General features: G+C 41.1%; 1 protein-coding gene across 5 annotated transcripts in view; it reads left to right on the top strand.

Moving 5' to 3' along the window:
• Positions 1-25,058, top strand: part of ACSL6 (acyl-CoA synthetase long chain family member 6) — a 330,780-nt gene that overhangs the window by 261,135 nt on the left and 44,587 nt on the right. For all 5 annotated transcript variants that reach the window (XM_069763930.1, XM_069763931.1, XM_069763933.1 and 2 more), the window contains exons 12-13: positions 192-326; positions 14,302-14,436. In XM_069763930.1, the coding sequence (XP_069620031.1) occupies positions 192-326; positions 14,302-14,436 (270 nt within the window). The remainder of the gene's footprint in view (positions 1-191; positions 327-14,301; positions 14,437-25,058) is intronic.

The raw sequence follows: 25,058 nt of genomic DNA, 5'->3' as shown, positions 1-25,058 counted from the left end.
TCTTCAGATTTGTAGGATTTCTGTAAGCTTCACTTTCTGAGTAGCCTTTTGTAGTAGATTAGTCTTGATCACCTGCTAGAAATGTATTTATTTGAGCTGAAATAACACTACCTCAGACTATTCACTAATACTGTGTGTGCATTAAGTTGTAATATTTGGTACTAACACTTACTTTTATCTCATATTAACAGTCAGTAGTATATTGCCATGGTGGACGCATTGGGTTTTTCCAAGGTGACATTCGTCTTCTTTCTGATGACATGAAGACTTTGCGGCCCACTATTTTCCCAGTTGTTCCAAGACTATTAAATAGAATGTATGACAAGGTGGGTACAATAAGCACAAACATTGCAAATAGGTTGACTCATGGAATCGATTCTGAAAGCTTGATCAGCCTAAGCCAGAAATCAGATTCTCAGTAGAGGAAATGATCCACAGGTTATTATCAGGCAAAAAATGTCAGCACTTCTTCCAGCATTTTCTTCTAACAATCAGCCATAAATATTGTTGCTCACCATAGTAAAGGGGAATATTTATTGCATAATGCTATGGCAAGTGACTAGGAAAACATTTGGCAAAATGAGAACCATAAACATGTTCATAATGGAATTGAGCATCCAAATTAGGCCACGTTCACACGTTCAGTATTTGGTCAGTATTTTACATCAGTATTTGTAAGCCAAAATCAGGAGTGGGAGATAAATACAGAAGTAGTGACGTGTTTCTATTATACTTTTCCTCTTGATTTTGGTTTAAAAATACTGATGTAAAATATTGACCAAATATTGAACGTGTGAACATGGCCTTAAAGTACGGTGGTTTCTCACTCCACATTATCTACTTGCTTTACAGCAGTGCAATAGAATCTGCCAGTGGTTCTCCATCTGGACATACAGTTGTGCTCATCAGTTTACATACCACGGCAGAATTTTTGCTTTCTTGGCCTTTTTTTAGAGAATATGAATGATAACACCAAAACGTTTTCTCCACTCATAGATAGTGATTGCGTGAAGCCATTTATTGTCAAACTACTGTGTTTTCTCTTTTTAAATTATAATGACAACCCAAAACATCCAAATGACCCTGATCAAAAGTTCACATACCCTGGTGATTTTGTCCTGATAACATGCACAGAGGTTGACACAAATGGGTTGGAATGGCTACTAAAGGTAACATCCTCACCTGTGACCTATTTGCTTGTAATCAGTGTGTGTACATAAACACTGAGTGAGTTTCTGGGATCTAGACAGGCTCTTGCATCTTTCATCCCGCCACTGATGTTTCTGGATTGTGAGTCATGGCGAGAGCAAAATAACTGCCATCGGATCTATGAGAAAAGGTAGTTGAACTGTATAAAACAGGAAAGGTATGAAAAAGTTATCGAATGAATTGATAATGCCAGTCAGCAGCGTTCAAACTGTGACTAACAAATAGAAAATCAGGGGCTCTGTAAAAACAAAACCATGGTCAGGTAGACCAACAATAATTTCGTCCACAACTGCCAGGAAAATTGTTCAGGATGCAAAGAAAAACCCTCAAATAACATCAGTTGAAATACAGGACTCTCTGAAAATGAGCGGCGTGGCTGTTTCAAAAAGCACAGTAAGGAGGCACTTGAAGAAAAATGGGCTGCATGGCTGAGTCGTCAGAAGAAAGCCATTACTGTGCAAATGCCACAAAGTTTCTTGCCTACAAAACACTAAACAGCACAGACACAAGCCTCAAAACTTTTGTAACAAGGCAATTTGGAGTGATGAGACCAAAATTGAACTTTTTGGCCACAACCATAAACGTTATATTTGGAGAGAGATCAACAAGGCCTATGATGAAAGGAACACCATTCCTATTGTAAAGCACAGATGTAGATCACTGATGCTTTGGGGATGTGTGAGCTACAAAGGCACAGGAAACTTGGTCAGAGTTGTAGGAAAGATGAATGCAGCATGTTATCAGCAAAAACTGGAGGCAAATTTGCAATCATCAGCCTGGAAGCTGCGTATGGGACATACACAGCCATTCCAACATGACAATGATCCAAAACACAAGGCCAAGTCGACCTGTCATTGGCTATAGCAGAGCAAAGTGAAGATTCTGGAATTGCCATCTCAGTCTCCTGACCTCCATATCACATATCATTGAGCCACTCTGGGGAGATCTCAAGTACGCAGTTCATGCTAAACAACTCAGGATTTGAAAGCAACTGGAGGCTTTTTGCCATGAAGAGTTGGCAGCTTTACCATCTGAGAAAATAAAGAACCTCATCCACAACTACCACAAAAGACTTCAAGCTGTCATTGATGTTAGAGCGGGCAATACACGGTAATAAGAAATGGGGTATGTGAACTTTTTATCAGAGTCATTTTGATATTTTGGTTTGTCATTATGATTTAAAAAGAGAAAACACAGTAGTTTGACAATAAATGGCTTCACCCAACTACTAACCATGAGTGGAGAAAAAAATTTGGTGTTATCATTCATATTCTCCAAAAAAAAGGCCAAGAAAGCAAAAATTCTTCCAGGGTATGTAAGCTTTTGAGCATAACTGTAACTTACCACTACTATGTGATATAAGAGCAATGTCTTACACTGAAGCAATTCTAAATCCATCTGTATTTCATTCTATTCTTCTATCACATCAAATTTGTGAAGTTCAATAATTTATTCTCAAGAACCTATTCTCATTACAACTGTGTAAAAGATTCTCAAACATGTATGCATACAATCATCTCTACTTTATGTTCTGTAGTCATGGTGTCAAGATCTGGCCACACAACTGGATCATGAACTACCAGAAATTAATCTTTATGCTCACTATGATCAACAGCATTTTAACAATTCACCGGGATTTAGTTGGAGAGACTAATACATTTCTTTGTTTGGACTTTTGCTATCTCATAGTCTATTATTCCTTCCAAGACTTTGTATACCGGCTAAAGGGATTGTCCTAGAGGTGAAAACGTGTTGATTGCTAGGGGTTTGACCTCTGGGATCCCCACAAGTCCAGAGTATGCAGCTCTGACATGCTTTGTTAGGCTTCTTTCACACTTCCGTTTTTACAATCTGCACAGGATCCATCAAAATGTTGAAATGACGGATCCTGTGCAGATTGTAAAAAACGGGTGCACTGGGCCCGTTTTTCTGTCGGACCCGTCAAGGCTACGTGCACCTGTTGTGTATGCGTCTTAGCAGTGGTTTTCCGCTGTGAAAATGCATACACAACAAATCCCAGGTTAAAAATAATTTAAAAATTAATAAATCACAATATTCACACCTTCTGGCGTCCCGCGTAGCGTTACCGATGCTCCCGGCACCTGGCGTTCCCAGTAATGCTTTGCGTGCAATGACCTCTGATGATGTGCGGTCTCGCGAGACCGCGACATCATCGGGTCATTTTGCAATGCATTACTGGCAATGCTAGCTGCCGGGAGCATCGCGAGCACCGGTAACGCTGCACGGGACGCCGGAAGGTGAGAATATTGCGATTATTTTTTATTTTTAACATTATATCTTGTTAATATTGATGCTGCATAGGCAAAGTAAAAAGAGAGAGAGAGAGCGAGCGAGAGAGAATTTCTGACTGGAAATTCTTCCACGCATGCTCAGTTTCAAAAGACGGAACCCGTCGCTGGATTTCTGCTTTTGTCAGTCAGTGACAGATCCTGCATCCATAGGCTTCCATTATAGCCAACGACGGACGGCGCAGGACCCGTCAGTGAGCGATTTTCCAACGTGCAGAAAAAAACATTCCTCTGAACGTTTTTTCTGCCCGACGGACTGCGGTTTTCTGACGGATCCAGTGCACGATGGATGAAACGGAAGGCCATCCATCACAATCCGTCACTAACACAAGTGTATGGGAAAAAACAGGATCCAGCAGAAAAATTTGCAGGATGCTGTTTTTTCAAAAATTGACGGATTTTGATGGGAGCTAAAAGACGGAAGTGTGAAAGAGGCCTTAGAATGCAATGCAATGGTGGCCGTTCCCTTGCAACACTGCTTCAGTCACTGTCTATTAGGCTGCCAGGGATTACACAGCACTCTACTCTGACACTCTATTACAATAGGGCATATCAGAGCTTGATTTCCAGTTGGAACAATCACTTTCATTTTCTTGACTTCTTTTATGTCTAAATATAAGTCTTGTACCAATGCACATTCTTTTGATCAAATGCATGGTGACCTTGGCACTTAGAGGTGACCAGTCTTTAAAGATCTGTTGTTAGGATTAACGGGGAAGGTGGGAGGATCTCCGCAGATACAGTTAGCTATTACTAAAATACTCTACCAGACTGGTGGAGCTCCACCTAGGCTTTACTCCTTATGGGTTTTTCTAACTGATGGTGCCATTCCATATTATTGGCCATGGGTGGTTTTCTCAGCTTGTGCTTTTAACCCTTATGTACTCATCATTGGCTTGATACGTATACTGCTCACTTTCTCTAATTTTGTTGTCCTAGGATTTTGTTACATTAATCAGGGTCTGCTATTTATGCCTATATTTTTCTAAAACTTATGCACCTTACATTGGTAGCTGCTTTTGGTTGTGTGATTACATCCATATTGATCTGCTTGCACATATTGCTCTTATTTCATGTACTTCATGTTGTTCAGTTGTTTTCTGTTACCTGCACAGGTTCTGCAACATAGAGTTTTAAGTGGGTACACATTATTAATAGTGATGAGCGAATATGCGAGTTACTCGAGATTTCCCGAGCACGCTCAGGTGTCCTCCGAGTATTTTTTAGTGCTCGGAGATTTAGTTTTTATTGCCGCAGCTGAATGATTTACATCTGTTAGCCAGCATAAGTACATGTGGGGGTTGCCTGGTTGCTAGGGAATCCCCACATGTACTTATGCTGGCTAACAGATGTAAATCATTCAGCTGCGGTAATGAAAACTAAATCTCCGAGCACTAAAAAATACTCGGAGGACACCCGAGTGTGCTCGGGAAATCTCGGGTAATGAGTATATTCGCTCATCACTAATTATTAACAACTAGATGGTGGCCCGATTCTAATTCATCGGGTATTCTAGAATATGTATGTATGTATGTATATAGCAGCCACATATATATAGCACAGCCCTCGTAACACAGACAACCATGTAGTATATAGCACAGCCATGTAGTATATAGGAGCCACATAGTATATAGCAGCCACGTAGTATATAACACAGCCCACATAGTTTATAGCACAGCCACGTAGTATATAGCACAGCCACGTAGTATATAGCACAGCCACGTAGTATATAGCACAGCCACGTAGTATATAACACAGCCTACGTAGTTTATAGCACAGCCACGTACTATATAGCACAGCCACATAGTATATAGCAGCCATGTAGTATATAACAGCCACGCAGTATATAACACAGCCATGTAGTATATAGGAGCCACGTAGTATATAGCACAGCCATGTAGTATATAACACAGCCCACACAGTATATAGCACAGCCCACGCAGTATATAACACAGCCCACGTAACACAGACAGCCACGTAGTATATAGCACAGCCAAGTAGTATATAGCATAGCCATGTAGTATATAGCAGCCACTTAGTATATAACACAGCCCACGCAGTATATAACACTGTCCACGTAGTATATAACACTGCCCACATAGTATACAGCACTGCCCACGTAGAATATAACACAGCCCACGCAGTATATAACACAGCCCACGTAGTATGTAACACTGCCCACGTAGTATATAACACTGCCCACGTAGTATATAACACTGCTCACTGTTGTGAATTCTGTTGTCGGGCTCCCTCCTGTGGTCATGAATGGTACTTCGGCTCGTTCTGTCCATGGACTTTCTCTGATGGCTGTGGGTGTTTCTGAGTTTCCTTCCACAGGTGACGAGGTTAATTCGTTAGCTGGCTGCTCTATTTAACTCCACTTAGATCTTTGCTCCATGCCACCTGTCAATGTTCCAGTATTGGTCTAGTTCACTCCTGGATCGTTCTTGTGACCTGTCTTCCCAGCAGAAGCTAAGTGACTGCTTTTTTTTCTCTGGTTTGCTATTTTTTTGTCCAGCTTGCTATTTGATTGTTGTCTTGCTTGCTGGAAGCGGAGGGTCTTTTTGCGCCCTCTGCGTGGTCTTTTTGTAGGTTTTTGTGCTGACCACAAAGCTACCTTTCCTATCCTCAGTCTGTTCAGTAAGTCGGGCCTCACTTTGCTTAATCTATTTCATCTCTGTGTTTGTATTTTCATCTTTACTCACAGTCATTATATGTGGGGGGCTGCCTTTTCCTTTGGGGAATTTCTCTGAGGCAAGGTAGGCTTTATTTTTCTATCTTTAGGGCTAGCTAGTTCCTTAGGCTGTGCCGAGTTGCATAGGGAGCGTTAGGAGCAATCTACGGCTATTTCTAGTGTGGTTGATAGGATTAGGGATTGCGGTCAGCAGAGTTCCCACGTCCCAGAGCTCGTCCTATATTATCAGTAACTATCAGGTCATTCCGTGTGCTCTTGACCACCAGGTCCATTGTTGTCCTGACCACCAGGTAATAACAGTACAGGTGGCCCAAAGTACTAATGCATCTCAATAGAGGGATAAGAGAAGTTCTGAGACCATTTTTTTTTCTTTGCAGTGTGTTTTGTCTCTCTTTTCCCCTTTACATCTGGGTGGTTCAGAACACAGGTGTAGATATGGACATTCAAGGTCTGTCCTCTTTGATGGATAATCTCACTATAAGTGTACAAAACATTCAAGATTTTGTGGTTCAGAATCCGATGTCAGAGCCTAGGATTCCAATTCCTGATTTGTTTTTTGGTGATAGATCTAAGTTCTTGAATTTCAAAAATAATTGTAAATTGTTTCTTGCCTTGAAACCTCGCTCCTCAGGTGACCCTGTTCAACAAGTAAAGATCATTATTTCTTTGTTACGTGGTGACCCTCAAGACTGGGCATTTTCCCTTGCGCCAGGAGATCCGGCATTGCGTGATGTTGATACGTTTTTCCTGGCGCTTGGATTGCTTTATGATGAACCTAATTCAGTGGATCAGGCAGAGAAAATCTTGCTGGCTCTGTGTCAGGGTCAGGATGAAGCGGAGATATATTGTCAGAAGTTTAGAAAGTGGTCTGTGCTCACTCAGTGGAATGAATGTGCCCTGGCAGCAATCTTCAGAAAGGGTCTCTCTGAAGCCCTTAAGGATGTCATGGTGGGATTTCCCATGCCTGCTGGTCTGAATGAGTCTATGTCTTTGGCCATTCAGATCGATCGACGCTTGCGTGACCGTAAAACTGTGCACCATTTTGCGGTACTATCTGAGCATGGGCCTGAGCCTATGCAATGTGATAGGACTTTGACCAGAGCTGAACGGCAAGAACACAGACGTCGGAATGGGCTGTGTTTTTACTGTGGTGATTCCACTCATGCTATCTCCGATTGTCCTAAGCGCACTAAGCGGTTCGCTAGGTCTGACACCATTGGTACGGTACAGTCTAAATTTCTATTGTCCGTTACTCTGATTTGTTCTTTGTCATCCTATTCTGTTATGGCATTTGTGGATTCAGGTGCTGCCCTGAATTTGATGGACTTGGAGTATGCTAGGCGCTGTGGTTTTTTCTTGGAGCCCTTGCAGTATCCTATTCCATTGAGAGGAATTGATGCTACGCCTTTGGCCAAGAATAAGCCTCAGTACTGGACCCAATTGACCATGTGCATGGCTCCTGCACATCAGGAGGATATCCGCTTTCTGGTGTTGTATAATCTGCATGATGTGGTCGTTTTGGGGTTGCCATGGCTACAGGTTCATAATCCAGTATTGGACTGGAAATCTATGTCTGTGTCCAGCTGGGGTTGCCAGGGGGTACATGGTGATGTTCCATTTTTGTCTATTTCGTCTTCCACTCCTTCTGAAGTTCCAGAGTTTTTGTCGGATTATCGGGATGTATTTGATGAGCCCAAAGCCAGTGCCCTACCTTCGAGGGGCGTATAATCTTGTGCGTATTAAACAAGTCGATGAATGGAAAACAGCATTTAATACGCCCGAGGGCCATTTTGAGTACCTGGTTATGCCATTCGGGCTTTCCAATGCTCCATCAGTATTTCAGTCCTTTATGCATGACATTTTCCGAGAGTACCTGGATAAATTCCTGATTGTGTATTTGGATGATATTTTGGTCTTTTCGGATGATTGGGAGTCTCATGTGAAGCAGGTCAGAATGGTGTTCCAGGTCCTTCGTGCGAATTCCTTGTTTGTGAAGGGGTCAAAGTGTCTCTTTGGAGTTCAGAAGGTTTCATTTTTGGGGTTCATTTTTTCCCCTTCTACTATCGAGATGGACCCTGTTAAAGTCCAAGCCATTTACGATTGGACTCAGCCGACATCTGTGAAGAGCCTGCAAAAGTTCCTGGGCTTTGCTAATTTTTATCGGCGCTTCATCGCTAATTTTTCTAGTGTTGCTAAACCGTTGACTGATTTGACCAAGAAGGGTGCTGATGTGGTCAATTGGTCTTCTGCAGCTGTAGAGGCTTTTCAGGAGTTGAAGCGTCGTTTTTCTTCTGCCCCTGTGTTGTGCCAGCCAGATGTTTCGCTCCCGTTTCAGGTTGAGGTTGATGCTTCTAAGATTGGAGCTGGGGCTGTTTTGTCGCAAAGAAGTTCTGATGGCTCGGTGATGAAGCCATGTGCTTTCTTTTCTAGAAAGTTTTCGCCTGCTGAGCGCAATTATGATGTTGGTAATCAAGAGTTGTTGGCCATGAAGTGGGCATTCGAGGAGTGGCGTCATTGGCTTGAAGGAGCCAAGCATCGCGTGGTGGTCTTGACAGATCACAAGAATTTGACTTATCTTGAGTCTGCCAAACGGTTGAATCCGAGACAGGCTCGATGGTCGTTATTTTTCTCCCGTTTTGATTTTGTGGTTTCGTACCTTCCGGGCTCTAAGAATGTGAAGGCTGATGCCCTGTCAAGGAGTTTTGTGCCTGACTCACCGGGTGTTCCTGAGCCGGCGGGTATTCTCAAAGAGGGGGTAATTTTGTCTGCCATCTCCCCTGATTTGCGGCGGGTGCTGCAAAAATTTCAGGCTGATAGACCTGACCGTTGCCCAGCAGAGAAACTGTTTGTCCCTGATAGATGGACTAGTAGAGTTATCTTTGAGATTCATTGTTCAGTGTTGGCTGGGCATCCTGGAATCTTTGGTACCAGAGATTTGGTGGCTAGATCCTTTTGGTGGCCGTCTGTCACGGGATGTGCGTTCTTTTGTGCAGTCCTGTGGGACTTGTGCTCGGGCTAAGCCCTGCTGTTCTCGTGCCAGTGGGTTGCTTTTGCCCTTGCCGGTCCCGAAGAGGCCCTGGACGCATATTTCTATGGATTTTATTTCGGATCTCCCCGTCTCTCAAAAGATGTCGGTCATTTGGGTGGTTTGTGATCGCTTTTCTAAGATGGTCCATTTGATACCTTTGTCTAAATTGCCTTCCTCCTCTGATTTGGTGCCATTATTTTTCCAGCATGTGGTTCGTTTACATGGTATCCCGGAGAACATCGTTTCTGACAGAGGTTCCCAGTTTGTTTCGAGGTTTTGGCGATCTTTTTGTGCTAGGATGGGCATTGATTTGTCTTTTTCCTCGGCTTTCCATCCTCAGACAAATGGCCAAACCGAACGAACTAATCAGACTTTGGAAACATATCTGAGATGCTTTGTTTCTGCTGATCAGGATGATTGGGTGTCCTTTTTGCCGTTGGCTGAGTTCGCCCTTAATAATCGGGCCAGCTCGGCTACTTTGGTTTCGCAGTTTTTCTGCAATTCTGGTTTCCATCCGCGTTTCTCTTCAGGGCAGGTTGAGTCTTCGGACTGTCCTGGTGTAGATACTGTGGTGGATAGGTTGCAGCAGATTTGGACTCATGTGGTGGACAATTTGACATTGTCCCAGGAGAAGGCTCAACGTTTCGCTAACCGCCGGCGTTGTGTGCGTCCCCGACTTCGTGTTGGGGATTTGGTTTGGTTGTCGTCTCGTTATGTTCCTATGAAGGTTTCCTCTCCTAAGTTTAAACCTCGTTTCATTGGTCCGTATAAAATTTCTGAGGTTATCAATCCTGTGTCATTTCGTTTGGCCCTTCCTGCTTCTTTTGCCATCCATAATGTGTTCCATAGGTCGTTGTTGCGGAGATACGTGGCGCCTGTGGTTCCATCCGTTGATCCTCCTGCCCCGGTGTTGGTTGAGGGGGAGTTGGAGTATGTGGTGGAGAAGATTTTGGATTCTCGTATTTCGAGACGGAAACTCCAGTACCTGGTCAAGTGGAAGGGTTATGGTCAGGAAGATAATTCCTGGGTTTTTGCCTCTGATGTTCATGCTGCCGATCTGGTTCGTGCCTTTCATTTGGCTCGTCCTGGTCGGCCTGGGGGCTCTGGTGAGGGTTCGGTGACCCCTCCTCAAGGGGGGGGTACTGTTGTGAATTCTGTTGTCGGGCTCCCTCCTGTGGTCATGAATGGTACTTCGGCTGGTTCTGTCCATGGACTTTCTCTGGTGGCTGTGGGTGTTTCTGAGTTTCCTTCCACAGGTGACGAGGTTAATTTGTTAGCTGGCTGCTCTATTTAACTCCACTTAGATCTTTGCTCCATGCCACCTGTCAATGTTCCAGTATTGGTCTAGTTCACTCCTGGATCGTTCTTGTGACCTGTCTTCCCAGCAGAAGCTAAGTGACTGCTTGTTTTTCTCTGGTTTGCTATTTTTCTGTCCAGCTTGCTATTTTGATTGTTGTCTTGCTTGCTGGAAGCTCTGGGACACAGAGGGAGCGCCTCCGCACCGTGAGTCGGTGCGGAGGGTCTTTTTGTGCCCTCTGCGTGGTCTTTTTGTAGGTTTTTGTGCTGACCGCAAAGCTACCTTTCCTATCCTCAGTCTGTTCAGTAAGTCGGGCCTCACTTTGCTTAATCTATTTCATCTCTGTGTTTGTATTTTCATCTTTACTCACAGTCATTATATGTGGGGGGCTGCCTTTTCCTTTGGGGAATTTCTCTGAGGCAAGGTAGGCTTTATTTTTCTATCTTTAGGGCTAGCTAGTTCCTTAGGCTGTGCCGAGTTGCGTAGGGAGCGTTAGGAGCAATCCACGGCTATTTCTAGTGTGGTTGATAGGATTAGGGATTGCGGTCAGCAGAGTTCCCACGTCCCAGAGCTCGTCCTATATTATCAGTAACTATCAGGTCATTCCGTGTGCTCTTGACCACCAGGCCCATTGTTGTCCTGACCACCAGGTCATAACAGCTCACGTAGTATATAACACTGACCACGCACAGTATATAGCACAGCCCAGGCAGTATATAATACAGTCCATGTAACACAGACACATAGTATATAGCACAGCCACGTAGTATATAGCTTAGCCACGTAGTATATAGCAGCCACTTAGTATATAGCAGCCACTTAGTATATAACACAGCCCACTTAGTATATAACACAGCCCATATAGTATATAACACAGCCCACATAGTATAGAACACAGGCACAGAGTATATAACACAGCCCACGCAGTATATAACACTGCCCACATAGTATATAACACAGCCCACGCAGTATATAACACAGCCTACGTAGTATATAACACTGCCCACGTAGTATATAACACAGGCATGTAGTATATAACACAACCCACGCAGTATATAACACTGCCCACATAGTATATAATGCTGCCCATGCAGCATATAGCACAGCCCACACAGTATATAACACAGCCCACGTAGTATATAACACTGCCCACGTAGGATATAACACTACCCACGTAGTATATAACACAGCCCATGCAGTATATAACACAACCCACGCAGTATATAACACAGCCCACGTAGTATATAACACTGCCCATGTAGTATATAACACTGCCCATGCAGTATATAATACTGCCCACGCAGTATATAGCACAGCCCATGCAGTATATAACACAGCCCACGTAGTATATAACACTGCTTGCCCATGTAGTATATAACACTGCCCATGTAGTATAAAAAACAGCTCACGCACTATATAACACAGCCCACGCAGTTTATAACACAGCCCAAGTACTATATAGCAGTGTGGTCACCATATCCCCGTTAAAAAATAAATAAATAAATAAAAAATAGTTATATACTCACCCTCAGGCAGAATCAATAGTAAAAAGTTCGCCACATAGGGTTAATAGCAGCGTTAACAGACTGCGTTACACCGCGTTATGATGCGGTGTAACGCACTCGGTTTAATGGACTGCTACAACGCTATGTGGGTGGCGGGCGCTGACTGGGGGGAGTATGGAGGGGGCACTAAGTGCAGGGGAGTAGGGAGTGGCCATTTTGCAGCCGGACTGCGCCCGTCACAACCAATCAGCGATTTGGGATTTCCGTGACAGACAGACGGAAGTGACCCTTAGACAATTATATAGTAGATTATTTGCAATTTTTTGCTTAGGCACTGCACATATTGACGGCTGTTGTGCATGGGTTACATACATTTTTGATAGGTATTAGATTTCTGTGCATATTATACATATATTTTTGGAGTTTTGCTTTAGGTGGTTGGCCCTATTATGAGCCTTTGATAATTGATGTCATGTCACATTTGTAACTACTTTTAGTGTTTTTAAATGTTTTGTGCATGATTTCTTTTGTGTAAAATAAAAATTCAATATTTGTACGCTGTTTTCCTGCTTCAGGTGATCCCCTACTTATGACCTATTCCTTTTTCTTTTGTAACATTGGGTATGGGTTTATTGTAACGCACACTGTGGGAGAGGGTGGGTAGGTGGATGTTCGTTTTCGGTTGGGAAGGGGAGAACTGTATGGTGGTTATTTAATAATAATAAATATTAATATTTATATAGCGCTAACATATTCCGTAGCGCTTTACAGTTTGCACACATTATCATCACTGGGGCTCACAATCTAATTCCCCCATCAGTATGTCTTTGGAATGTGGGAGGAAACTGGAGTACCTGGAGGAAACCCACGCGAACACAGTGAGAACATACAAACTCCTTGCAGATGTTGTCCTTGGTGTGGGTTTGAACCCAGGACCCAAGTGCTGCAAGGCTGCTGTGCTACCCACTGAGCCACTGTGCTGCTATGTTAGTTGAATGTCATTGAATTAATAATTGGATTATATAGGCACCATTCCTGTATATGTACTGTATAACGACATGTGAAATAATTATTCTGCTGTAAACTATGGTATTTGGTGTTTAATAAAAGTAATTTGATTTAAAAAAAGGATTATTAAATGGTATCTGTCAGTAATGTGAACCATCCTAAGCCATCAATATGGGCATGTAAGGTCATCGGAAGCTGAATAAAATGATACATTGATATCTGTGATACAATGTTTTATTCCAGAGCTATCAAAGGTTTTCTTATATTCAGATGAGCTGTTAAGATCTATGGGCCGGACATAGATCTCCCTGAGAATCTGCCTCCAGGGCTTATTTTAAATGAAAGTGGGAAATACCAGTGTGAGACAGCCTGCTCTCATAATTACACACAGCTCTGCAGTGAGATTAGAACTACCACAATACACCAGTGGTAAGACCGTGATGAGACAAAGTTCATTTCGGTTGTACTAACTCATTTGCACTGCAGGTATTCTCTCATAGTGACTCAGCCTCAAAGGTAGCCAGTGTGTGGGGGGAGAGGGGGAGCAGTACAGCAGAGCTGTCATCATAGATCTATAACAGCATATTTACATTTAAGAAAAACATGACTATCTCTGGAATAATACTTTGGATCGCAGCAAGCAAGGTATTGTTTTATTTAGATTTCTATGACCTTCATGCCATGTAGATGACTCAGGAGGGTTGATCCTACCAACAGATTCACTTTAAATACATATTTTATGACTGATGAGACTGTTGTACTTGCATTGAAAATCAATGTAAAAATGTATATATGATCATGTCATAATAATGTTAAATATTAAAATTAGCATTTTTTTAATCCTAGTTGAAGATGATCTCATAAAATAATCATCATCAGGCATAGCAATGTCAAAATCTCCCTTTAAACATAGATAAACATTCAAATCTAACAAACCGTAAGAAAACAAAAGGCTCAATATCGAAATTTAGAATAAGCCACCCTCTTTCCCTATCAGCAAAAATAAATAAAAAGTTAAAATGAATATTATTTGTATTTTTGTATTTGCTTGGCCTCTCAAGCACACTCTTTTCCATTCACAATCATTACCTTTCCAATATTTAAATGATTCCCTTTCTTCAGCAAAAGTATCCGCAACTGCCTGACATTCTTAGAGACACTAGATGCTGCTTAGGGTTTGTAGTTTGGTTTTATGAATGAAAAATGCAATTCCATGGTTCTAAAACAGCATGTTCTTTCTTCTGGGGCAGATCTTCAGTCAAGCTAATACACCTGTTAAGAGATTGATCCTTGAATTTGCATCTCAACGGAAGGAGGCTGAAGTTAGAAGAGGCGTTATCAGGAACAACAGTCTATGGGACAAACTACTTTTTAATAAAGTTCAGGTAAACAAAAAAATTAATTAGACTGTAAAAAATAATGAAAAGTACTTACCACGTGGACCTGATCTGCTATGAGAAGTTTCACACCCTAGTGTTGTCTTGCTCTAGTAAACTAATACACTCTAGTAAAAAATTAAGGGTTCTTGTCAGGGAACATCCAAGGGATCACGCAGATATGTCACCACTGCCACCAATTTCACACGAATAAGCACTCTGCAGCCTCCAATTGTCAGGACAATCACATAACTGACTTATGAGTGATGGGCAAGACAATGGTTGCTTTTGCTACTACGCTGGGTATTGTGCGCTTTCCAGTGATATATAGTATATACACATCCGATCCTTACACATGGGTATGTATATACTTTGTTACGGTCACCGCCAGCTCTGCAATAACCACAAAAAAAGTAGCTGCCACCACCAGTCATTTATATAGATCAATTGTACACCCGTTTGCTGTAACATGTGAATTCAGGGGTGCGGTTTATAGAGCAAGAGGAACTAGATAATACATTTTATATATTTAATCTGAAAATTAGGCAGTGTTTATAAAAATATACAAAAGATATTGCAAAATGGGGCAAAACAATACAGTATTCACAAAAAGTAGCCGCAAAAAATTAAATGGATAAAAAAAGAAAAGTCTGATCTCTATGGAGGCGTCACCTCCCAGTCTCTTGTATAGACTTTACGTCTGCTGTCTATCAGATAACCCACTTCAGTTAACTGTTCACAACTGATAGTTGTAGCTGATCAGGGGTTAGATGGAGCATTAGAGGGCTAGCTCTTGTTCACTTTACAAGTTATGATGAAGCAATGCTTGAATCTTCAATATGAGGGTGTAACATCCCCTCTTAAAAGGTGATTTAGAGATTGATCCTATTTTACCATTATATTATAACTGTTCCCTACAGAATAATTAAATTGAGAAACTAATACCCATCAAAAAAATGTTTATCAGCACTAAAATTGCATTTGGAGCTAACAATAATTTTATTGGGTTTCAGAAACATTTTACTTCCCTAAGTTTTAAAGACCTTTATATTCTTTGCACATTCAACTTTGATGTGGTCTGTGGTCCCAAATTTGCTAGGAGCAGGCCAAAATAAAACAGATAAAAGACCTACAAACTCTTCTGTAAGACTATCAGAACAAGTTAATTTAAGGATTTTTATCTAAGGCTAGTGTCACACTGCGTTATGGCGGTACGTTTAACGGACTACGTTACACCGCGGCATAACGCGGTGTAACGTAGTCCGTTAACGCCGCCATTGATTGTAATGGCGAACGCATCGCTAGCGCACGCCCACATTGGGCGTGCGCTAGCGATGTGCCGTCATTTGAGTGATGGACCGCGAGCGCTGCTTGCAGCGTTCGTGGTCCGTTCCTCGCTAGCGCAGATCGGGGATCTGCGCTAGCAGGATCGGCAAGCGCGATCCCTTTTGGGACATTGCGTTAGCGCAGTCCGTAGCGCTATGCGCTAAACGGACTGCCTTAACACAATGTGACCCTAGCCTAACTGGTTCTGCAGCACGCTATAGATAAAGCAATAATTACAAAAAAATTATTTTTACTCCCAAATACATTATAGGCGGGAGATGGTGTGGCTGATCCGGTTTACCCTTCAGAGATAAAGCCCATGTCCTCCAGTAATTTCCATTGTGGCAAATTAGGGTGGGAGGTCTTCTTGAAACAAACAGGCTATGACTATGAAATATGTACAGGTGCTTCTCACAAAATTAGAATATCATCAAAAAGTTACCGTAATTTATTTCAGTTCTTCAATACAAAAAGTGAATCTCATATATTATATAGAGTCATTACAAATAGAGGGATCTATTTCAAGTGTTTTTTTTTCTGTTAATGTTGATGATCATGGCTTACAGCCAATGAAACCCCAAAAGTCATTATCTCAGTAAATTAGAATACTTTATAACACCAGCTTAAAAAATTATTTTAAAAGCCAAAATGTTGGTCTACTGAAATGTATGTATAGTAAATGCACTCAATACTTGGTCGGGGCTCCTTTGGCACCAATTACTGCATTAATGCGGCATGGCATGGAGGCCATCAGCCTGTGGTACTGCTGAGGTGCAATGGAAGCCCATGTTGCTTTGATAGCAGCCTTCTGTTCCTCTGCATTGTTGGGTCTGGTGTCTCTCATCTTCCTCTTGACAATACCCCATAGATTCTCTATGGGGTTAAGGTCAGGCGAGTTTGCTGGCCAATCAAGCACAGTGATACTGTTGTTTGTAAACCAGATATTGGTACTTTTGGCAGTGTTGAGAAGTGCCAAGTGCTGCTGGAAAATGAAATTTCCATCGCCAAAAAGCTTGTCGGCAGAGTGAAACATGAAGTGCTCTAAAATTTCCTGGTAAATGGCTGCACTGACTTTGCTCTTGATAAAATACAGTAGACCTACACCAGCAGATGACGTGGCTCCTCCAACCATCACTGATTGTGGAAACTTCACACTAGACCTCAAGCAGCTTGGATTGTGTGCCTCTCCACTCTTCCTTCAGACTCTGGGACCTTGATTACCAAATGAAATGCAAAATTTACTTTCATCTGAAAACAACACCTTGGACCACTGAGCAACAGTTGAGTTATTTTTCTCCTTGGCCAAGGTCAAACACTTCTGGCATTGTCTATTGGTCATGAGTGGCTTGACACCAGGAATGTGACACTTGTACCCCATGTCCTGGATACGTCTGTGTGTAGGGCTCTTGAAGCAATGACTCCAGCAGCAGCCAACTCCTTGTGAATCTCCCCCAAATATTTGAATATCCTTTTCTTAACAATCCTTTCAAGGCTGCAGTTATGCCGGTTGCTTGTGCACCTGTTTCTACCACACTTTTTTCTTCCACTCAACTCTCCATTAATATGCTGGGATACAGCACTCTGTGAACAGCCAGCTTCTTTAGCAATAATAATAATAATAATAATAATTTTATTTATATAGCGCCAACATATTCCGCAGCGCTTTACAAATTATAGAGGGGACTTGTACAGACAATAAACATTACAGCATAACAGAAATACAGTTCAAAACAGATACCAGGAGGAGTGAGGGCCCTGCTCGCAAGCTTACAAACTATGGGGAAAGCAATGACCTTTTATGGCTTGCCCTCCTTGTGGAGTGTGTCAATGACTGCCTTCTAGACATCTGTCTAGTCAGCAGTCTTCCCCATGATTGTGGAGCCTACTGAAACAGACTAAGGGATGTTTTATAAATGCTTAGGAAGCCTTTTCTGGTGTTTTTTGGTAATTATTCTAATGTACTGAGATAATGACTTTTGGGTTTTCATTGGCTGTAAGCCATAATCATCAACATTAACAGAAATAAACACTTAAAATAGATCACTCTGTTTGTAATGACTCTATTTAATATACGAGTTTCAATTTTTGTATTGAAGAACTGAAATAAATTAACTTTTTGATGATATTCTCATTTTGGGAGAAGCACCTTAATATCTAAGGGTATGTGCACACGTTATTTTGTGCAGAAAATTCTGCACCATTTTTGCATCTCTTGGCAGGAAAAACTCTGCATAAAATAGGAGAATCTTTGCCGCATTTGATGCACTTTTGATTCACATTTTCCCCACTCATAAGTAAAAGTGAAATCTGTAGCAAAACTACAAGTGACAAATAAGCGATGTGTGCAGGACACATCAGGATTCCCATTCACTTTGCTGGCATTAGGAAGCCCTTAAGGTTTTGTGACATATCTGCACATAAAAAAAGTCACAAAAACGTGACAAGTCTGCAATATGTACACTAGCCCGTATACTTGCAAATTTCCATTTGACTATTGAAATTGTCTTCTGTTTGCAATGACAGAGTGAATAAATGTTGTAGTAATGGATGTTAGAAATACTTTACCACCTCCAAGGATTCCACCTTTCTGAAACAATTCTAATTTTAGTTTTACATACATTTTGAAGGATGTACAGGTCCTTCTCAAAAAATTAGCATATAGTGTTAAATTTCATTATTTACCATAATGTAATGATTACAATTAAACTTTCATATATTATAGATTCATTATCCACCAACTGAAATTTGTCAGGTCTTTTATTGTTTTAATACTGATGATTTTGGCATACAACTCCTGATAACCCAAAAAACCTGTCTCAATAAATTAGCATATTTCACCCATCCAATCAAATAAAAGTGTTTTTTAATAACAAACAAAAAAACCAACAAATAATAATGTTCAGTTATGCACTCAATACTTGGTCGGGAATCCTTTGGCAGAAATGACTGCTTCAATGCGGCGTGGCATGGAGGCAATCAGCCTGTGACACTGCTGAGATGTTATGGAGGCCCAGGATGCTTCAATAGCGGCCTTAAGCTCATCCAGAGTGTTGGGTCTTGCGTCTCTCAACTTTCTCTTCACAATATCCCACAGATTCTCTATGGGGTTCAGGTCAGGAGAGTTGGCAGGCCAATTGAGCACAGTAATACCATGGTCAGTAAACCATTTACCAGTGGTTTTGGCACTGTGAGCAGGTGCCAGGTCGTGCTGAAAAATGAAATCTTCATCTCCATAAAGCATTTCAGCCGATGGAAGCATGAAGTGCTCCAAAATCTCCTGATAGCTAGCTGCATTGACCCTGCCCTTGATGAAACACAGTGGACCAACACCAGCAGCTGACATGGCACCCCACACCATCACTGACTGTGGGTACTTGACACTGGACTTCAGGCATTTTGGCATTTCCTTCTCCCCAGTCTTCCTCCAGACTCTGGCACCTTGATTTCCGAATGACATGCAAAATTTGCTTTCATCAGAAAAAAGTACTTGGGACCACTTAGCAACAGTCCAGTGCTGCTTCTCTGTAGCCCAGGTCAGGCGCCTCTGCCGCTGTTTATGGTTCAAAAGTGGCTTTACCTGGGGAATGCGGCACCTGTAGCCCATTTCCTGCACACGCCTGTGCACGGTGGCTCTGGATGTTTCCACACCAGACTCAGTCCACTGCTTCCTCAGGTTCCCCAAGGTCTGGAATCGGTCCTTCTCCACAATCTTCCTCAGGGTCCGGTCTCCTCTTCTCGTTGTACAGCGTTTTCTGTAACATTGTTTCCTTCCAACAGACTTACCATTGAGGTGCCTTGATACAGCACTCTGGGAACAGCCTATTTGTTGAGAAATTTCTTTCTGGGTCTTACCCTCTTGCTTGAGGGTGTCAATGATGGCCTTCTTGACATCTGTCAGGTCGCTAGTCTTACCCATGATGGGGGTTTTGAGTAATGAACCAGGCAGGGAGTTTATAAAAGCCTCAGGTATATTTTGCATGTGTTTAGAGTTAATTAGTTGATTCAGAAGATTAGGGTAATAGGTCGTTTAGAGAACCTTTTCTTGATATGCTAATTTATTGAGACAGGTTTTTTGGGTTATCAGGAGTTGTATGCCAAAATCATCAGTATTAAAACAATAAAAGAACTGACAAATTTCAGTTGGTGGATAATGAATCTATAATATATGAAAGTTTATTTGTAATCATTACATTATGGTAAATAATGAAATTTAACACTATATGCTAATTTTTTGAGAAGGACCTGTATAATGAATCAGACAACAAAAATGCAGAATTCACTGAGCAGAGCAGGCTAACATGAAATGTAGGCAGTACAAGAGTGGGTAGTGCATTGCTTATCTCACCAGAGCACACCAGGGAGCAGCTGATAGGAGTAAATTGCAGATTTATACCCATATCTCAGTGATAATCATCTCCCTGCATTGATTGGACTTGCCTCATACAAAAGATGCAGATACCTATGTTAGTGCCACAGAGATTCTAATGTCACTTATTACACTACCTTGTTACCGAAAATTGTTACATTAATGATGCACTATGAGGCTGTTAGCTCTAGATGAACATAAAATACAATAAGAATATGAGAATACAATTGGATATTGCATATTGGGGTCTAAGGCCTCCATCCCATATGTCCTGAATTCAAGTCTTGTTAGATACCAGACAAAAAATCTTTGCTTACCTTTTTGTGTTCTTTCATTGTTTGGCCATAGGACCTCATTTGTGTAATAATGATGTAGTTTTATGGCCTTTTTTATTGCTGATCTTCTGGCGTATCATGTTGTGATTCGCATTTTCACTCCTCTGCTTCACTCTGTATCTTAATTGAACATTTTAGTCATTTAGAAATACATTTTACTATTATTTTATTGGGTCTAGGCTTCCGTTTTCTAGAGTTTTTGTTGTTGATTGGAAGTACCCTATATAATTTTCAATGGACAACTGGTAGTTTTCAAGAGTTTATAAGAACGAAACATTTGACATATTATGTTTTCATCACCGTTCCCACTTATACCCAACCTACACAAAATTCACATCCTGTCTGCACCTGCAGCATTGAACAATACTTCAAAAATTGTATCATTATTATAATATCCCACTCCCCCAAAATACTAGTGGGCCAGATAGAGAGCACCTCAAAAATATATAGAGTCACATACAAAGTGATAATGTCGCCATGGTGCTATTTGGAAAGTAATAAGGCCCCCTTTTTGCCCCTTCAGACAGTAATAATGTGCCAAATGTGCCCTTCAAGTCATAATGACACTTAATTGCCCCCTTAACTTTAACACTAATGATGTAAATTTTCATCATAGGTTAGAAAGGAACATATGATGCAGTCTCAGGAGCGGAGACTGCTCTATACTAGGCAGGCGTCGGTATATCTGCCTGTAACTACAGTGTCTAGAGCTTTCTACAATCACTGTAGTTCACCACTTAAAGGGAATCTGTCAGCAGGTTTTTGCTATGTAATCTGAAGACAGCAGGAGATAGAGGCTGAAACACAGAATTCATGGATGTGTCACTTGTCAAAGTGCGTACTGTTGTTTACTAACTGTGAAGGATTTATCGGTAAGAGATTAACATTGCTGGACAAGTCCGGCAACTAAGAATTTCACTGTGTATGGACATTGTACGGACATTGTACGTGGAGCGCATGATGTGGGTGGGGTTAGCTTTCTCAACTCTGCTTCATTCTAAACTTAGAGAACTTGATAGCAACAATTTTTTGCAGAAAATAAAGATTAAAAAATAATTATAACATCCAATAGATATTAAATAATATGGATAATACCCCAGGTTTTGTTGCTGAAAGAAAACAAAAGAGTGGCAACCTACTCGGTAATTTAGTAAAAATCAAAGAGACCGTCACTTGGACCTACAAGTCCAGAAAATACATATGTGGCAGCACAAAATATAAATATATATATATACACACTAAAATATAAAAGCCACAAAGAAAGATAATATGGATATAAAATAAGCCTTTATTATATACATATGGCAACAACGGCACAACAGTGCACGTACTTGGGATACGTCAAAAAAGAATTTCAAATATGGCGGATAGACATCCCATAAACTATATGGTGGTATACAATTTATAAAACCTTGTGTGTATAAAAATGTTGTATAAAAATTTGAAAAAATTGAAAAGGTGCTTTAACAAGTGAAACTAAAGTGCACGTGCTAATTGCAATATGACCATATGCGGTACAAAAGGTGCCAATACAATATGTGCAAAAATAGATAAAGGGGGAGGAGGAGCTACTCCATACATAAAGGTGTCCTCACATATAGTGCACATTCGCATTTGTATACCACTATTAAAAGGCTATGGGAGATATATGTAGCAGCAATATATACCTGTCAATCCGATCCAGCCCAAGTACAGAGCACCCCGACGCGCGATTCGGCCCAAGTGCAGAGCACCCCCTGACGAATGATGGCACCCCCTAATGGCACCTGCTCCTTTTGGCTGCCCATGACGTAATCATGAGAAACTGATGGGGTACCTAAAATAATTTTTAAAAAATGAACACGTTTGGTTTTGCATTAATCATACCAGCTCATTTTTACCACAGATGGAATGTCCCAAAAACAAAACACAAAGCCTTAATTGCTTTTTTCCTTTGAAAACCCCTATTCATAACGACCGACAATTTTCATGCCGATCTTGATGAAGGGGCATGGTCAAGTCACATGCTCCTGTTTCATAAAGATGTGCGCGCTTCTATGTGAATCAGGAGCATTTGACAAATAGTGTGCATCTCACCATGAATCTTACTCCAGTCAATGACTGGAGCAAGATTTCTGGCATAAGTAATGCCACAGCTTGTCATGAACTAGACAAGCGGTGGCGTCACGCCTTCATTCTGCCCCAAAGAAACTGACATGTATACACCAAAAGTTGACAGAGTTTTCTGGCATAAAAGCTTTGATGAATCAGGGAAAAGTTTTTTCCCTCTTTTCCAGTACATTGTGTAGTAAAATGAAGAAAAAAACAAAGCAATGGCTGCATCGATGGAAAAATAAAAAGTTATAGCTCTTAGAACAAGTGGATGAAAAGCACAAAAATGAAAAATTATTTGGTTCTTAAGGAGTTAAATGTTGAAATACCCCTCAAATATATTTTAGGACCTTATAGGTGTCACAATGTGGGAAATGAATAAATGAATCATTAAGAAAAAAAACACACAAAAAATAAATTTAAAAAAGCCACTGCCATTCCAAATTGCTATTATTTGCCCTGCCCCAAAAATGTATCCAACATATAAAATAATTACCAGTATTATGGTGAGGGGAACAAACTGCTTTTTGTTAAAAAATTGCCACATCTTGGCAAAGAAAAGAATATGAAAATAATATAAAAATTAGACCTAACGAAAAGAGAAAATTGAGGCAAAAATATTGAATATCCAACAAGAAAACTGTTTAGAGCTCCTAAAACCGCATTTACAAAAGGCCACACAATTGGGCAGTCAGCAATAGTGGAAAATGGTCAGGTCTTGAGCTGGGTACTCTGCGTGGAAGACTTACAAAGAGTTTAAAGTTGTTCTTCATTTGCTGTCTACCTGCCAGTCGGTCAGCTCATCAATAAATAATTAAGGGCAATATTGCATGTCCACTGTGTCCTGTCCTCCAGTAACAAATTAGGTTAAACAGCATATATGGCACGGAGAACTTAAATGTTTATCTGTCAAATACAATGGGGCAATTCATCAAAGCTTTTTCGACAGATTTCTGGTAAAAATAGTTGCAATTTTTATAAATAGTGCCAGGTAGTCAAAAAGATGTGACATTTTTATGTCATTCGCCATGGAGTGGGACGGGGACTTGACGGGGCATGGCCATACTCACTCAACAAATTAATAACTAAATGCCGCTTAATGAATCAGGGGCGTCTGCTCCAAAACACGCCTTCTTACCAGGACTGGCAACAGAATCGCCGGTCCTGATGAATCACGATAATAAGCTTATGCAGTTTGTATGTTCCTGTAGTTATTCTGGTTTTCTCTTAAATCATTGTTATACATTACCAGCTATTCCATAAAAATGCTAGGTAGTGAAATAGAGGAATAATTGGCAGTGGTGCCTGTTCCTTCCCTGAATCAGGAAGCTAGAGACTTGTTAGATCAACCAATCACAAAAAAAGAAGTAAGATGTTACAGAGAATTTACCAAATAATAATTCCCCTGGCTCCAATGAACTTCCCGGGGACAATACATGTGGTACTTATCTCCAGTTCTAAAGTCCATCTTTGAAGAATCTATTGAGAGCGGCTCTCTACTGGCGTACATGTTGGAGGAAATAATCGTTGCCATCCCCAAACCTGGGAAGGACTCCAACCTCCCCACCCTTTCTGCTTCACATCAACCTATGAAAAAAACTTTCTAACATTTTAGCTACTCGTCTTTTATCTAGTAACCTTCAGAATGTTCATGAAGAACAAACTGGGGGACAAGTGTTGGCCTCCCTGGATGCGAGTAAGGCTTTTTGACTCCATCAAGTGGGAGTTCCTTTGGGCAACAATGCATAGGATGGGTTACGTACTTGTATTTACTAGATGGATATATTTCAGACAATTTTTCCCTTCCTTCCAAAGCACCCAATAGGGATGCCTACTATCCCCATTGTTATATACACGTGGTCAAAATTGTTGGTACCCCTCGTTTAATGACAGAAAAACCCACAATGGTCACAGAAATAACTTGAATCTGACAAAAGTAATAATAAATAAAAAAAATCTATGTAAATGAACAAATGAAAGTCAGACATTGATTTTCAACCATGCTTCCACAGAATTAAAAAAAAATAAAACTGGTGAAATAGGCCTGGACAGAAATGATGGTACCCTTAACTTAATATTTTGTTGCACAAACTTTTGAGGCAATCAAACAATTCCTGTAACTGTCAATGAAACTTCTGCACCTCTCGACAGTTATTTTGGCCCACTCTTCAAGAGCAAACTGCTCCAGTTGTCTATTGGATCCACCTGGATCTGGGCTTATATCCCATTTACATGGGTCCAATAGGCTAATTGTCAGTGTTATGGAGCTGTGTTAAAGAAAGCAATGGATGTTCGAAATCCACACCTGTGTCTATCCTCATGATGGAACCTCTTTTGAAATTCAAGAAATTTTTGCAATTTCTGAAGCTAGAACCTTCCTTTTTTTCAGTGTAACATATACAGGTCTGGTGCACTGAAGTACCAAGTATTGCAGTGTATCATCCAGCGATCAAAGTGTAGAATACTCAAGTCCCATAATGGAAGTAAGTAAAGTAAGTGACAAAAACAAAGTT

This window comes from Ranitomeya imitator, chromosome 4 (genome assembly GCF_032444005.1).
Source record: "Ranitomeya imitator isolate aRanImi1 chromosome 4, aRanImi1.pri, whole genome shotgun sequence".
Classification (NCBI taxonomy): Eukaryota; Metazoa; Chordata; class Amphibia; order Anura; family Dendrobatidae; genus Ranitomeya; species Ranitomeya imitator.
The sequence above is the reverse complement of the archived record's forward strand: the minus strand, read 5'-3'. Positions and strand labels throughout refer to the sequence as shown.